The 16,505-nt window shown below is 41.9% G+C and overlaps 1 protein-coding gene and 1 long non-coding RNA gene across 5 annotated transcripts; one reads left to right on the top strand and one right to left on the bottom strand.

Moving 5' to 3' along the window:
• Window positions 1-1,220: 1,220 nt before the first annotated feature.
• On the bottom strand, window positions 1,221-6,554 carry LOC115586417 (uncharacterized). The gene is made up of 2 exons (XR_003984880.1): window positions 6,127-6,554; window positions 1,221-3,983 (listed from the first exon to the last, which is right to left on the bottom strand). It is a non-coding gene; the product is annotated as an uncharacterized LOC115586417 (long non-coding RNA).
• Window positions 5,651-16,093, top strand: nr2f2 (nuclear receptor subfamily 2, group F, member 2). 4 transcript variants are annotated; one of them, XM_030425457.1, is made up of 3 exons: window positions 5,651-5,801; window positions 10,589-11,116; window positions 13,363-16,093. In XM_030425457.1, the coding sequence occupies exons 1-3, from the start codon at window positions 5,762-5,764 to the stop codon at window positions 13,635-13,637; spliced, it is 843 nt and encodes a 280-aa protein (XP_030281317.1). In that variant the 5' UTR covers window positions 5,651-5,761; the 3' UTR covers window positions 13,638-16,093. The 4 variants fall into 4 exon arrangements, with proteins under 4 accessions (XP_030281317.1, XP_030281315.1, XP_030281314.1 ...); XM_030425455.1 differs by lacking the exon at window positions 5,651-5,801 and adding an exon at window positions 8,026-9,382; XM_030425454.1 differs by lacking the exon at window positions 5,651-5,801 and adding an exon at window positions 8,026-9,382 and having other exon boundaries at window positions 10,571-11,116.
• The last annotated feature ends 412 nt before the right edge of the window (window positions 16,094-16,505 follow it).

Below are 16,505 nucleotides of genomic sequence, written 5' to 3'. Positions count from 1 at the left end.
GTCCATCTGTGCTAATATACACAACTAACATTTTCAAACGCTGATATTTGGTGTTTGTCTGCGGCTATAGTCTCACTATTAAAATGCCTTTTCAGAAAACACAACAAATGAATATACTATTTTTTTTTGTTTTCCTCAAATACCGTAGTGTTTATAAAGTGTACTTGAAATTTTACGTGTTTAGAAAATGCAACTTACTAAACATGTTGAAGTGTGACAATAAACCTACAAAAATTGTATAAACCGTAGTAGCTAATTAGCAGGACTCATAAACTGGAACATTACAAACACATGCTGCTCACTTCTCAGACTGTATTTGAGAGCACAGTAAGTGATGTCTGTTTTCTAACCTCTGGTCCACTATCACATGTCCACATATCCCCAGTTCTAAGATTTGGCTCTGATGACATCATCCAGGGAGTATTGACTCTCATGTTGTGGCGCTGTAGAAGCAGCTTCTGCGTACGCGTCCTGGCAAGATGATATAGAAGATAAAGTAACTGAAATCCTGTGCATAAGTGATTCCTTTTATTATTGTTTTTTATTTTATGGCTTTTCACCTCAAGGTCACACCGGGAAAACCTTCTCTTTTCAGTCGGAGCTGTCCTTATTGTGAAGCTCTTAACCAAATCCCATTCACATTCTCTTTTATACTCCCTCCATCAGGTTCACAAGGACCATTGATCACATGTGGATCTGTGTGATTGAAAAACCCCCTCAAATGGCAGTATTTGCTATAATACGATATGTTCCGTTCACAAATGTTGATTCGGTACCTGTGGAGGTAGAGAGGTGTAGTTAACATCGTCAATATTCACGGGCTGCTGGTTTTGTTCATCGTTATAAAATTCATGTCTGCGGCACTTTGACAGAGAAACACATTCTTGTGTTGAAGCATTTCAGCTTGGTTGATTTCTCCAGCCTGCAGTTTTGGGCTGGAAGTGATCAAAGTGTCAGATGTGAGATGATACTGTTGTTAATCACAGTTTTAAATCCAGTTTTTCTTCAAGTTCAGGAGACGTGAAGACTGTACTCATTAACCAACACACAGAAAGATGCTGTTACGATACCATGTAGCATTTCAAGACAGACAGTACCTGCAAGGTCTCGCTAAATCTCAACAGTATTTTTAATACATACAGAAATTCAACAGATATGGAGCTCTGTAGTGTCACTGTTATAAACCCATCATTGTAGAGTTAACAGCATTAAAACAATAGTTCAAGTTGGAAAAAAAACAAGCTTTATTGACACATTTACAGTAAAATGTCGTGCAACTGCAAAAGAAAAATCAAGTGCACAACACGATGTTCTGTGTAAAGAAAGTCAGTTTAAACGCAGTTCATCTGAGACTTTTCAACTTTATTAGTCATAGATGTGGCAGGTGTAACACTGTAAATTGCAATTATGCAAAGCACCACTCATTTGACCGCTATCACTTCAAACAGCAATTCTTTATTAGTCATCTTATAATTGTACATGTCACAGGGAAAGTGTTTCCAAAAGTCCAAAATCTTGACGGAGTACGGAACACGGCTTCGGCTGTGGGTGTTTTCCCCTCGGGCCGTGCCGTCTACTTCTCGCCGTACACGAAAATCCTAGGGGTGCAGCGTTTTCACATGGCGATATCGGTTTGAGATAATAAGTAAATCCAATGATAATGAGACATTAATTATCACAAAAAAAAAAAAAACAAGGCTGCCGTTACAACTAATAAATTGTTCTGGCTGAAAGTTGAGAAAATATACCATACGCTCCAACATTAAATAGCTGTAATAGAAAGCTGAAATAAGCCTCTCCTACATCCGCTTGTGTAATTTATCCGTCTCCCACACTGCTACCACATTACACCTTCAGTTACAGTAATTCAATACACTGTCTGCTGCCTTTGGGGCCACATGTGAGCCATGTCTGGCCTCGGGACTGAGTGCTGCCACAGCTTTCACTCTTGTATCTTCTCCCTAACTTTTTTCACTGTCTGAGTACATGAACAAAAAAAACACAAAAGAGAAACATGTGAGGCGACTGGACTGCCCACTCTGCCTCTTTAAAAAAGAAAAAGGGAGGGTAGGTCACACTCAAAGAGACACATCTCACAAGTACAACCGCAGTCTTGTACCGCCGGTCGCTGTGCAGTTCCTCTGGGACAGATGGGGTGTAAGCTGCTTTGCCGAAGGGTACTTCAGCAGTGGTTTCCTGAGGGTTAGAGAGCACTTATCACACAATTCTCCTACCCAGACTTTCCCAGCAAGTCCTCGGAGTTAAACCATTGACCTCCTGGTCATCGCTGCCACAGTGCTGCTGCCGCCTCGAGCAAAACCATCGCGTACGCGTCATCTACGCGGGCCTTCAGCAGCCTAAACAACACACCATTTATCATTTCTCACATCGTCTCTGCGTACTACACTTTTGATCAGTTTAACAGCCGCCATTCAAACAACCAGCGTTTACAAATACATTAAGAGCACGCTGGCAGACGGCCTAAAGAGTGATCATTGAGACAAATTGATCCCTATCTGTTTAAATTGGCACTATAATCTATCATTGGCAAATTGAACACAGTGAGCTATCTGGGATCTATTGCCTTTTTAGATAGCGGCCCTCGGGGCACGCAGGGAGTGAGGAAAGTGATCTACAGCGCTGAATGAACTCTTTTTATAAAATGGACTCGACCGAGACGAGTATGTCTGCGTATACGAAAAGCACGCTTTCACCAAAAGGTGAATATTACACACCTTTTTTCTCTCTATGTAAACACACACAGTCAAATTGCTTACACACACACACACACACATACCCCCATTTTTTACCATAAGGAGGTGCTAATTGTGATTATGGAATGCAATTTTTTTTGTAATTGCCAATGAAACAGAAACAATTTAAAGGACAAGTCATGCTTTTCTTTTTGAAAGTCTGTAAAAGCCAAAGAAAGAAAGAAAGAGAGTCAAATCCAAAAGAGGCTGTATATTAGATTACACACAGGAAGAAAGCCATGTTTAGTTTTTAAAAATCTCTACATATCATCACTTTTGTGATAATCATTTTGACACGATTATCATAACTTTCATATCATGAAAATGTAAATCCTGATGAGAACAGTCTTTTCTTTACGTTATATTTCCCTGCAATTATCACTCTTCACGGGTCCAACTCCTCGAGAAAACTTTCATTATGTTTTGTCAGCAAATACCCTTCACCTTTTCATGAAGCCAAATGTATGAACATGACTAATTGATGTAGTTCTTTCCTTTTCTCCTTCTTTATATTTTATTATTTTCTTTTTTTTCTTTTTTACATCTTTCCAACATGACAACAGCCACTGCTGCAAAATAGACTCCAGATAAAAAAAAAAAAATTAAAAAAAAAAAACCTTTACAAGAGGCTGCTGACTGATATTATGCAACGCAGCAGATAAAAATGAGATGACATATGGGGGCACCAGCACCATCAATCAACTGATCTTTATCAAGCAGAGAATAAAAATCATCTGTTGCTGTTTAGAGAGAGTTTTGAATATTTCAGGCATGTTTAGTTTTATACTAGACATAGCTGGAACCTGTTGCCTGTTAACAAGTGATCTGGAATTAATCCCTGATAGTTTTTTTTTTTTAATCTTAATTTAAATGGAGTCGATTGTTCCAGAAGTTTTTTATTTTTTATTTTAATGTGTGGCAATTTAGTGTCTATCCTAAATTCCTCAGTCATCTAATTCAATCAGGCTCTTGAAGTTGATTAGGCTGGTTAACATTTGCTCCTGCGCGGGTCTGGAAGGGTTAATCAGGCCGGGAACTTGGAGACCTCCGGGTCAGTACCAGCCCCCCCACCCCACATCCCCTCTCTCTCTTCTATCTGCTGTGAAGGACTTGGTGAAGGCAGAGATAAGATGAAAGTCCACTTTTTTTATTCAAGTTTTAACTTCTTCTTCTTCTTCTTTTTTTAACACCAGTATGAGGAAAGATTTTTTGCTGTCTTCCTCCTTGTATCTAAAAAAAAAAAAAAAAAAAAAAAAAAAATGATATGCGTAAATTGTTGACTCTTGACGTCCACGATATTCTGGACTCGAACTTGTTTTTTTTGTACCCATGTTGGGCCAACCAATCGCAGGTGCACGTGTCGGTTTTAACCTGATACATGAATGAATGAGAGCTTCTTTTTTTCCACTTCTCTTCTCTTCTCTTCGCACGCCCGTAAATCTCAACTATTATCTGCTCACCATCGATTAATTTAACTGCACTTATCCCGATCAGCACATCTCCACTCCTGTGTTCCAGAGCGTGTGCTTTTGTTTTACTAACAATAATAAAGTGATTTAGTCCTCTCTCCCAGCCGGCTGCACGGAGGAAATCGTTAAGGATCCAGCTATTTGTGTGTGATCAGTAAATATTTAGTACAAGGCGACATCCTCTGTCTCGTCTTAATCGATACTGGGGTCCCCGTTGGGCAGCGCTATTGTTGTGCAGCGTGCGAGGGGCTTGCTGAGCCATATAGTGCTTTATTTTTATTTATTTTTTTATCCTCTTGCGTTTTGAAGGGAGGAGAACAACCACTTATCACACGGAGGAAACTTTTAAACCTGGGAAATAAAGAACTGCAACACACAAGACGTTTTGGGGAGGAGGAGGGTGGTGGTGGTGGTGGTGTGGTGGGTGTTTAATAGCAAATCAATTGTGCTGGTGTGGAAATGTTTGTGCGTGGAAAAAAAAACCCCGTAAAAAAAGGTGCTCAATTGTTCAGCTATAGATTTACGCGAGGCTAATTGAGGCGATTATCATTTCTTATATTGCCTCTTTTGTTTTGTTTTTAATTCTCTGCATAATGTATAACAGAAGCGAGAGAGAAAAATATATATATATATATATATACATTATTAATTAGTCTGGTTGATCTTTATTGTTTATTACAATATTTTAATTTAACAATTATTAATATAAATTATAGCCAATTAAATTATGAAGATGATGATGATGATGATGATGATGATGATAATGATAATATGTTTTTATAAGCTCTACTTAAGCGTGTTTATTTGACATAAAAAAATTGATTTTTTTTTTTTAATTTCAGCTCTAATCAGGCGTCGTGCCGCACCTCTACCTCCAATCTCCATATAATTTCTAATGTAAAGAATCTCTCGGTGCATTGCTCGCCACACTTAAAGACAGGTGTCTGTTCTGACTGCACACCCCCCCTCTCCTCCTCCTCCTCCCTCCCTCCCTCCCTCCCCTCCTTCCCTCCCTCTCTCTCGTAAGCCCACACAAAGCAGCGGCGGCGTGCGAGCGCGTTTTGGCCACATTTACTGTATGGAGAGGAAAAAAGGCGCACAGGATCTCTCGCTGCTCGCTGTAACAAAAAAAAAGAAAAGAAAAGAAAAGAATAAGAGAAAAACAAGCGTCCTTATCATCTCCACAGTGCGGTCAAATGATCCTCCATCCTCGGGACGGCACGTCAACTTATATTTCCAATTGCCTCGCCTCCATCAACACATAACGTGAATCAGTTTTGGGTTTTGGGCTCCGGCTTCCTTCTCCAAAGTTTTCGCATGATCATCAGACATTGCAGTTTTCCAATAAAACAGCGCGCTGCTGCTGCTGCTGCTGCTGTTTTTTTTCTTTTTTTTAATTTTTTTTTTTAAATTTTTTGGTGTGTTTGATCTCGGGTCTTGTTGGAGGAAAGGGGGACGCTCTGCCAGGTTCAATCTGAGCACTGTGTCGAAAAAGAGGAAGACTAAATATATTCTGAATAACAGAGACAGAGAGAGAAGATGCATCCCGCTACGGACGAGTCAGCATCGTATGCATTTGGTAGGTTTTTGTCGCTATAAGAAACCCTTCCTGCCTCACTCGCACTTATCAAATCACTCATGAGTATTTTTTGCAAAGTAGTTGGGCTTTGTTGGTGGTCGTCATTATGAATTATCACTCGGTCTTAATAAGGCGAGGATAAAGTGAGAAAGAGTCGCGTATTGAATGCGCAATGCTGGTAACTGGTATCCGTGCTCTGTCTGCAGCAGTCCGTGCCTTTTTGTTATATTTTTTTTCATTTCAGCCTCATTTAAAACAATATGTAATTCACAACAGATGAATGGAGCTGATTTATCCTCATGAAGTGTTCAAAATGTATACTCACCGATTTTGAAGCAAAGAGCCGGGTCCCCCACGGCTGGAGCGTGATACCTCGCGGTGTTACACATATATTTTATTTACAGACCTCTCCACCTTCACGGAGATCTGTAAATAAAAATTCATGATAAGAAAAAAAACCCGACAAAATAGTCATGCAGAAGAACTGTAATTGGGCCAATTTGTTTTAGAATAAAGACATAATTGGTGTAAAATGAACCACCGCTGGGACTGTCTGAGGTGGCGAGAGAGAAGAGGGGGAAAAAAAAAAAGAAAAGTAAATCCAACTTTGGCAACTCTCAGAGCCTCGCCGTCCAAGTCATGTAAAACACAATTTAAACAAACAAGTCACCAGTTTTTAAAAAAATGCTGCTCGTTAGTTTGGGTTCGATGCGGGAGACGAGACTGAAGCAGTTTCCGCGTCGGATGGCTCCTCTAAATTGAATCTCGTGTTTCTGTTTTTTTTTTTTTTTTTCTTTTTTTTTTCGAAGGCGAGGAGTTTTCATACGCTAGGGGGCAGCCATATACTGTAATACATCCTGGGACAATGCATGCTGCTGCTGCTGCTGCTGCTGCTCTCCATAGACTAACACACAGCTCCATAGGCTCACAGGTTCATCTATATGACTGCCGTGAAGTTATATGTATATATATTTTTTTATTTTACTCCAGGTTCAAGTTTGAAAGCCTCCGGGCATAAAGTTAAAAAAAAAAAAAGTTTAAATATAAGCCTTAAATAAATACAAAAAAGATTAATCCCAGCGACTGTAACCCTCCGCTGACCCCGTTTGTCTTTTTTTTTTTTTTTTTTTTTTTTTACATGCACGGCATCCTCTACTGTGCTCGTCATTATCACACACTGTAGATTATCTTTATTATAGGGGGGCAACATCTGTCAGACATTAGCAGGTATCTGAGCACACACCGCAACAAACGGGTTTGACTTTTTATTGTGTTGTTTATCAGGAAGAGCGGGCTTAGAAACTTTCATCCTCACCTTTAACGTGAAGGGCATGGCCTTTCACCTCGCGTGACTTCTCTGTTTTTAATGTAGTTCCTATTTAAAGCTGCAGTCGCCTCACGTTTTTCTCTGACCACATCCAAGGGCCAATCCCCCCCTCCCTCTCTCTCTGACTCTTTGGGACCCCACATTTTGGCCTTTTCTGACCTGGTGGTGAGGTTTGGATGAATATTTGTGGCCAAGGAGAGGAGGGGGGGTTAGGAGGCTACAGGGGATGCCCTGGATGATGTCAGCAGCCCCTATCATAACATTTTTATAAGAGGTGTGGATTGTGATGAATGGTACCTCGGTGGGATGAGAGGCGCTAATGTGTGTGTTTAGCACGGACGAAGTGAAGGAAGTTGGACCTAACGTGAATGTGTTATTGTCTCCTCAATGCTCATCCTATATAACATCTTCATCTGGAGTCATATTTCCTCCTGTATGTTGTGTTCAACTGCACGTCCTACATACCTACACGATTAAGATAAGGGACGCAATAATGGATGGTGACATTCTAATAAGCATTTACCCCCCAAAAAAAGATATTTTCCGCACACTGCAACGCAATGTGACGCAAAAGAATTGAGAATGAAAATTTATTTTATTTTATTTTTTCTTTTGCACGGTGAGAATAGCCGTGTAGTTAGAATAAGAGTGACTAGAAATGATTCCTGCTTTTTTTTTTTTTTTTTTTTTTTTTTTTTACCCCCCCTCCCAGAAAGTCGTCTCCTTTTAGGACCAAGCGGCCCTCTCGACCTCCGAATGCTGGCTCTGGCAAGGTACCAAGTAGCACAAGTGCCGACTAGCCAATGGGGTTCAGGGGGAGGTCCCTGAGCTCTGACCAGTCAAACACACTCTCCTTCCTTATATGGCAGCCGATCTCCATGGTAACGTGTGCTAAGTTGCAGCAGTCGTGTCAAAGTTCACTATATAGAGAGCTCAGTGAGCTGATCAGAGAGAAAGCATTCTGCCAGCCCGGCTCCTACCAATCGCAAATCACTTCCTAACCTCCGCCTTTTTAACATATTTGATCACTTTGATTCTCTACTCCTTTTTTCCTATTATTTTTCGGTCCACGGAGGAGGTTTTGCAGGTTGTGATCCTTGTTTTTTTTTGTTTTTGGTTTTTTAGTGCTTTCGCTTTTTTTTTGGTGGTGGTTGGTTGGTTGGTCGGTTCGGGGGGAGAAGAGAGTTTGTCTTCATATTCCAGAGCTCCTCCAAAAAAAAAAAGAGAAAACATTTGGCTCCAGCTTGCGCGCTCGCTGGCGCTACCTCACAGGAAGAAAAAGGAAGAAGACGCGATTTTTTCTACCCAGTTGGTGATTTTTTTTCTTCAAGACTTGTGCTGGAACTTGATAGTAGCTGCTTACCAGTGTTGTGTGTGCTCCACCAATTGTTGTATGCTGCTCGCAGGGCTCGGTCTCCACCAAACCTGCTCCATCCGTCCACTGACTAGTCCATGCTACCTCGGTTGGTGATTTTTTAATATTTAGACTACCTTTCCCATTGATGGGTGTGCTGGATGGCTGACTGTAAGCGCCCCTGGACTTGGCCTTTAAGCGCAAGGCAGCGACTCAGCTCGCCATCGCATCAGTTTTGAAAACGTGCTTCGCAACGTCCTTCCAACAGCAATAAATCGACAGTTTTTTTTTTCCTCGGGAGATCCAGAGTGGATTCATCGTAGGCTAGATTTGACATTTGTGTGTGTCCCCCGGCTGTTAATCACAGTTTACCGCGATTTCCTTGAGACATTCTTCCACCGCGACACCAAAACGGCAGACAAAAAGTTTCTTTACGTTGACTGATAGATATGGCAATGGTAGTGTGGAGAGGCTCCCAGGACGATGTGGCTGACACCCAAGGCACCCTTTCCTCGCAGACCCAAGGAGGACTATCTCTTCCCACCCCTCAACCAGGCCAGTTGAATCTGACAGCCTCTCAGGTCGCCCCTCCGACCCCTCAGACTCCGGTCCAGGGACCCCCGAACAACACACAGTCCACGCCGACGAACCAGACGACGCAGCAGTCGGAGAAGCAGCCGCAGCACATCGAGTGCGTGGTGTGCGGGGACAAATCCAGTGGCAAACACTATGGCCAGTTTACTTGCGAGGGGTGCAAAAGCTTCTTCAAACGGAGCGTACGACGGAACCTCACTTACACATGCCGTGCCAACAGGAATTGTCCAATCGACCAACACCACCGCAATCAGTGTCAGTACTGCCGCCTCAAAAAATGCCTTAAAGTCGGCATGAGACGGGAAGGTAGCTATTGGGACTTTTTGATTCTTTATTCGTGTGTGTGTGTGTTGTGTGTGTGTGACTGTTCGTGTACTCCTGCTTATTTTTCCAGACATGAAATCATGTTATGTCGCCCTCCTTACAACCACCGCCACCACCTCCTCTTCCTCCTCCTCCTCCTCCCCGTAGCCTCAGCCTGTTTCTCCCCTCCCGACAGCTCCCTCTGTGCGGCTCGAGCACGCCATGGAGCCGCTCTCTGCTGTGGTCGAGACGGGTCCTCGCTGGATCTCTTCTCCCTCCCTCCCCACCTCCCCTGCCTTTTTTTTTTCTTTTTTTAGCGCTGCGTTACAGTATCCAGCTTCGGCGCAATCATAGCCGTGCATTATTATTATAATTTGTTTTTTTTTTACTAAATGAGATCGTATCGAATTTGAAACATCCAGATACATGCGTGCTGAATAGACGATACGACGTAGCCTCCCTCTCCTGCGCTATTATGGCGAGTATCGAATTAAGAGATAGCGTGTTCGGGGCTGCATCTCTAACATCCTACCCTGCAGTGCCTCCCCCCTTCTTCATTGTGTCTCAAAAACACTGGACACCGGCTCCAATTGCGCGCACCGAGCGCGAGAATTATCATAATTTTTATTTTTTTTAAATTTGAATATCGTGTCGAAAAACAGGCCCCCCCCGCATGTATGTGTAAAAGCGAGATGAATTGCTAAGTCGGTTAAGGGTTAAACATGCGAGGTCTCCCTTTGCCCCTCTTTGTGTTTCCCCCCTTCACGGCCAGCTCGTGTTGCTTGTTGCCGAATAACATCATTTTATTTAAAAGAAGAAGAAAAAGAAAGCTCGACACATGCGTGGCGTGCGTTAAAACGTGTAAAAAGCGCATCTCTGCTGTTCCACCGCACGGTTAGACTCACTACAGCCTCATTATTAACAATGCAACCTGTCTTTTTCCCCCCCAACTCCCATGCTAACATAGTGTGAGTGTGAGAGTGTGTGTGTGTGTGTGTTGATGTTGCACAGCAAACATGCTGTGTGTCATATATCCTCCTAACGTGCAAAGCTATTTTTATTCAGCAGCTGTGCGTGTACATATATATATGTATATGTGAATTTTTTAAAACATAACGTGTAATATCTGACAGCTGCTGTCTCCATGTTCTGTGTGATTGTTCAGTAGAATTCAGGCTTCAATATCTGTAGTTTCTCTTTTTACTGCAGCCGTGCAAAGGGGACGGGTGCCACCCACACAGCCACACCACGGTCAGTTCGCCTTGACAAATGGAGACCCGCTGCACTGCCATTCCTACTTATCCGGATATATCTCTCTTCTGTTGAGAGCGGAGCCCTACCCGACGTCCCGGTATGGCAGTCAATGCATGCAGCCCAACAACATCATGGGCATCGAGAACATTTGTGAACTAGCAGCCAGGATGCTCTTCAGCGCCGTGGAGTGGGCCAGGAATATTCCCTTCTTTCCAGACCTTCAGATCACCGACCAGGTGGCTCTGCTGAGGTTGACGTGGAGTGAGTTATTTGTGCTCAACGCCGCGCAGTGCTCCATGCCCCTGCATGTGGCTCCTCTCCTGGCGGCGGCTGGCCTTCACGCCTCCCCCATGTCCGCGGACAGAGTGGTGGCCTTTATGGACCACATTAGGATCTTCCAGGAACAAGTGGAGAAGCTGAAAGCTTTGCACGTTGACTCTGCCGAATATAGCTGCTTAAAGGCAATTGTGCTCTTCACCACAGGTAAGACAATAAGACGAGGCCACCCTACAAGAATGTCACTCACATGCACACACTGACATGAGCCAGATCAACGCTGACCTAAATAGATCCACAGTGGCACACAGGGGTTGTTGATGTCTCTCATATGAGCACATGCGTAAACGTCCAGCCATGCTGCCTTCACGGTCAGGGTTTGTTTTGTTTTGTGTTTTTTTTTTTTTTTTTTTTTTTTTTCAGACAGGGGCTCTAAAATTATAAAAACCCACTTGATTAATCAGGTGGTTTATTACACACACACACACACACACACACACAGGGCTGATCTGGAAAATCGTGGCATGACCACGCAAGAGATTTTTTAATTAAATTGACAACCAAAACAGAGGGAGAGTGCAGCGAGACATCACAACATAATCTCGAGTTAAATAAGACTGATAACTTCACAATAATTGCCTCAAGCGTCATAAAACCTGAGCTGTTAAAAAACAGTGTTGGAGAAAAACCCCAATAAGCTCGCAGATGAATTGCAACACTTTGATTTTTTTCTTTTTCTTTTTTTTTTTTCCTTTTCGCCATTTATCAATGTGTGTACACCCCACGTCTTGTTTGTAGGGAATGACAGATATAAATGATGTCAGGCTCCGAGGGGGAGGGGAATAGAAAAAGAAAGACAAGCCTAATGTCCCATTTGCACACAGTAAAAGCAACGCGCAGGTTTCAACGCTCTCTTGTCATTTAAGGGGGTTGGTGGTGGTGTTGGTGGTGGTGATGGGGGGGGGACAGGCAGACAGAGCAAGTCCGAGACAAAGCATAGCTACAGAAGCCATGCACACCCCTGTGATAGGAAATATGTCAGTATCTAACAGCATTGTGTGGCAGCGAGCAGTGACAGGAGGGGCGGCTTTAATTCTTATTTTCGCAGAAATATTCGGTGCGCATTTTGTGCGCACTCAAGGCGTCTCTGGACCTGCTCCAGAACTAGGTCATGACCCGAGCCTGCCTGCTATTTTATTACATTAGCTGCACCATTATAAGGAGATGTAATAATAATAATATTTTTTAGAAAAGAGATTTACAAGGTTTCACCGTTAGACTGAGTGCACGTCTTTGATATGATATCATACCTGCGAGCCATCCGCCTTGTGTTTCATTTGAGCTGTAGCAGCCCACCGTTGTCGCTGCGGCTGCGGCTTGTTAGCCCATTCTAGAGAGCAGCAAAAAACATCATATTACAGATCTTTCAGTTTTATTATTAAAGCCTTTATGGAGCCGCGATGAGCTTAATTTGTCTCCTCCATACCTGAGACCCGCAGGCTCGAACACGAGCCGCGCTGTGGCTTGAATGACAGGCCTTTTTCTGCTACTTTGGTGGTTCGCTTGTTGTCGTGCACAAACTTTACAAACTTAACCAATGCGCGTACAAGCGCGTTTTTTTGGCACATAATCAGCTGCCGCCCACATGCAAGCAGCACAGATAGTGATTATGCGTCTCTGGTGGTATAGTATGACGGCAGCTCCGTAGGCTATGGACCCTTTTTTTTCCAAGCTAAATCTCTGCTCACTAAAGGTCAGTAGGTCTCCCTGTCTTTCCCTCTCTTCCTCCCTCCTCCCCTCTCCCTCCCTCGCTCCCCCCGTCCTCCTCCTCCTCCTCCTCGCTCTGCCTCCGACTGTGAAAGACAGGGCCCATCTAAAACACAGTCTTTAGCTATGAATATGCTTAATTATTTAGCTGACTTTTAAGTGGCTTTATCGAGGGAAATAACCGAGAGGTAACAAGCGATAAAAAACAAAACAAAACTGAGGAACACCGAATCAAATCACACCTAAAGCAGCTTCTTGACAAAATTCAAGTTTTACTTTATTTATGTACAAGATTTTTTTTCCCATCTCTAAACAATCACATATAATTGTTGAAGGAAAAGAAGTGAGGAGATTTATATTTTTTTCATCAACGATGCGGTGATTACGCGCCTAGCGCGATGTTTCTATCAGACTACAAGTTGATATTAAACAATTCTCACACACTGAAAAATACGTGCACTAGTTATTTACGCAAACAAGGCTCGAGGCAAACAAACCCCACGTTGACATCCAATAGGATCAGACTCATTTCCTAAAATAATTGCTTTTTTTCTTTTCTACTAAATTTGACAGGCTATCAATTTCCGCCAGTGTATCGCCACAGTGGGAGTAAAAAAAACTCCTAGTGAGAGAAACACTTTAGGCTTCACTTTATTAATGTTTATTTGCTTTCCCTCCCCTCTCAGATGCTTGTGGCCTCTCAGATGTGGCCCATGTGGAAAGTTTGCAGGAGAAGTCCCAGTGCGCCCTGGAGGAATATGTCCGGAGCCAGTATCCCAACCAGCCAACACGGTTTGGGAAGTTGTTACTCCGCTTGCCTTCCCTCCGCACAGTCTCCTCCTCGGTCATAGAACAGTTATTTTTCGTCCGATTGGTAGGTAAAACCCCAATTGAAACTCTCATCAGGGATATGTTGCTTTCGGGGAGCAGTTTTAACTGGCCTTACATGTCAATTCAGTAAACCAAGAAGGAGACGAACAAACAAAAGGTGGGGTTGTGTGGGGGGAGGAGGTGGGGGGGCTGCGAGACTACAATGATTATAGCTGCTTTTGTGGAAGGAATAAAAAACCCAACCGGCTGTTACACGGGGCTGGCTTTCATGAAGAAAGACATTGACGTAAATGACTGTGAATTCCCCCCCTTACTCCAAAAAAAAAAAAAGAAAAGAAAAGAAAAAAAAAAATTGAGACATCCACTGAACTTTCAAAATGGCAGATACGTGCTCCCAGTGTTCATGCAGGACAACCTGCTTCAATTCATTTTTTTTTTTTAATGAAAGAAGAAAAATGAGGAAAAAAAAAGGATGAGGGGATTTTGTCGAATCCTCGGTTAAGGAAAAATTTAAGTATTAAGTGCATTTAAAAATGATAAATTTGGGTAAAAAGAAAAAAAAACTGGAGAAAGGGAAAATGCGGATACAAACGTGAATTTTTTCTTTTTTCTCAAAGATGACTTGTCCTGTGTCCATGTATAGCTGTGTTTTTGTACTTTCTTTGTTCCTCCTTTCTGGTTCCAAACCGGCCTTTTGTGATTTCTGTAGTACAGGTGGTTGTTATTTTCTAAGACGATGATTTTATTTTGAAAAAAAGGTGAAATAATGTTTCAAAAAAAAAAAAAAAAGTTCTAAAAAGAATTAAAACCACAGCAATAGGAGTATAGGCTTATAATCTAGGCTTAATGCTGCAAGCGCACTTATATTCTTAGGATGATCAATACCATCTGGGGAGAAAAAAAGGGAGGTTTTCAGAGTTCATGTTCTTTATGACCTTTATGAAACTTTTTTTTTTTTTTTTTTTTTTTTTTACTAATATGAAGTTACAGGATCCACTTTTGTTTCCCAAAAATCTTAGCTGACAAAAAAAGTCTTCCCCATTTCATCCACTTCTGAATATTTGGCACCAGTCCCCCCCCCCAAACCCAACCCAACCCTTCCTCTGATTGGACACAATTTTAAAATAATCCTACAAGTTGTCTCGACCTGCTTGTCATCTGAAACAGGTTGCTCTCCGAGTGCGTCATCTGCGTCACCTCGCAACTGCACCGGAAGTTTAAACTGAGATGTTTTTTTTTTCTCTCCTTAAAACTAAATTGGAAGAGGTCAAGGGTCATAAAAGTTTGAAGCCAAGCCCGAGTAGTGTTTAATAGCAGTATTATTAAAGGCATCCCCCTGAAAATGTCACCCTTTATTCACTTCAAGCATTAAGTGCCTGACGAGCATGATGTGATTTCTTATCAGAACGTTGTTAAAAAGTAGGCCTGCAACATTTCTCTTTTTTTTTCTTTTTTTTTTTGGGAGGGGGGGAAACACAATTAGATTTTGAAGAAAAACTTCAGTCGTGTTGTTTCACTTGAGGAAGAAAAACACCGATTAGAGGCAGTATTCTTGTAAATATAGGTCAATTCATTTCAACGAGTTTTTTCCTTTATACAAAGTATATGTGATTAAGAAAAATCTGTGGTTGCCATTTTTTTTCTTTCTCTCGGTAATACAACGTCTTCAAAATTGAGTGGCAGACTTAGCTAGTAGCACTGAAAGTTATGTTTTTAAATGTATATACATATTACTACGAAAAATGTTTTCTTTTTCATGTATATTTAGACTGTGAATGCATGGCCACAGGTCGCTAACCTATTTTACCTTTGATATATAAATGTAAATGTTTTCTCTCTCTCTTTTTTGACTGTATAGATATAATCTGTGCATTCAGTACACTAGCCCTTGTATTTAAAAAGAAACAAAAAAAAGTGGAAAAAGAACAAGTGAAACGATCGTTCATTATTAGGCTACAGACTTTAAAAACAGGGTGAGCAGGTTTTGGAGAAGGAAAAAAAAAAGAGGAGCGGATATTTTAACTTTAGTGTTATTGCTCCTTCCTTTTTTTCTTTGGGTCTTTTGACAGGTGCCGTGGGTGTGCGTGAGAGAGAGAGAGCGCGCGTGCGTGCGCGCACGTGTGTATGTGTGTGTGTGCGCGCGTGTGTGTATTTGGAAGCTAGCAATTTTGTTCCTTGTTTCGAGGCTTTTCTTCAACACACACAACAACAACAACAACAACAACAACAAAAAAAGGAAACACCATGTTGTGGTTGAATTAAAAGGGATCACTGATTGAACACTGATCTTTGGCTGTTCGTGGCCACATATGGACCAGAGAATGATACATGATTGTAATTATGAACAGTTTAAACTGACCCACGTTTTTATATAAATATATAAAAATATATGACTGCAGGGTATTGATAACGTATAGATACTTTTTTTATGATTATTATTATTATTAATTGCAAGTGATATATGTGAGTGTGTGTGAAAGTTTATAGTTGAACACAATTCTTGTTTGTTTGTGTTAGCTTATTGTAAACAAGCATTCTGCTGTAAATTTGTTCTTGGTATTAAATTATAATTTATGAATTTGAAAACACAAAGTTTTTCCATGTTTTTATTTTTTGCCTCACACACACACAAATGCGTGTGAACCCTGTTCTGTGCTGTGTGTGTATGTGTGTGTATGTGTGTGGGGGTGTGTGGGTTTGTTTGTGTGTGGTCGAGTTGGTTGGGGTGTGTGTGTGCGCGGGTGGAGGTGGAGGGGTGGGGGGATACTGGAGTCAATTTGCTGTGGCGGGATGTTGCCCTTTTGCCCCATGAAAGTGATTAATGAATTTCAAAATAATTAATCAATCAGCCAACAGGCCGCGCTCAGCGCCTTCACTTCTTTTTGGGCTCCAGGATTTCAGATTATTTACTGTGAAAGACGCAGATCAGTATTTTAAACAACGCATTGACGGGCTGCTGTGTGTTTAACTTCAGAGGCGAGGGGTTGTTTTATAACGT

Source organism: Sparus aurata, chromosome 8 (assembly GCF_900880675.1).
Source record: "Sparus aurata chromosome 8, fSpaAur1.1, whole genome shotgun sequence".
Lineage (NCBI taxonomy): Eukaryota > Metazoa > Chordata > Actinopteri > Spariformes > Sparidae > Sparus > Sparus aurata.
Note: the sequence above shows the minus strand (reverse complement) of the source record. Positions and strands in the feature narration are given on the sequence as shown.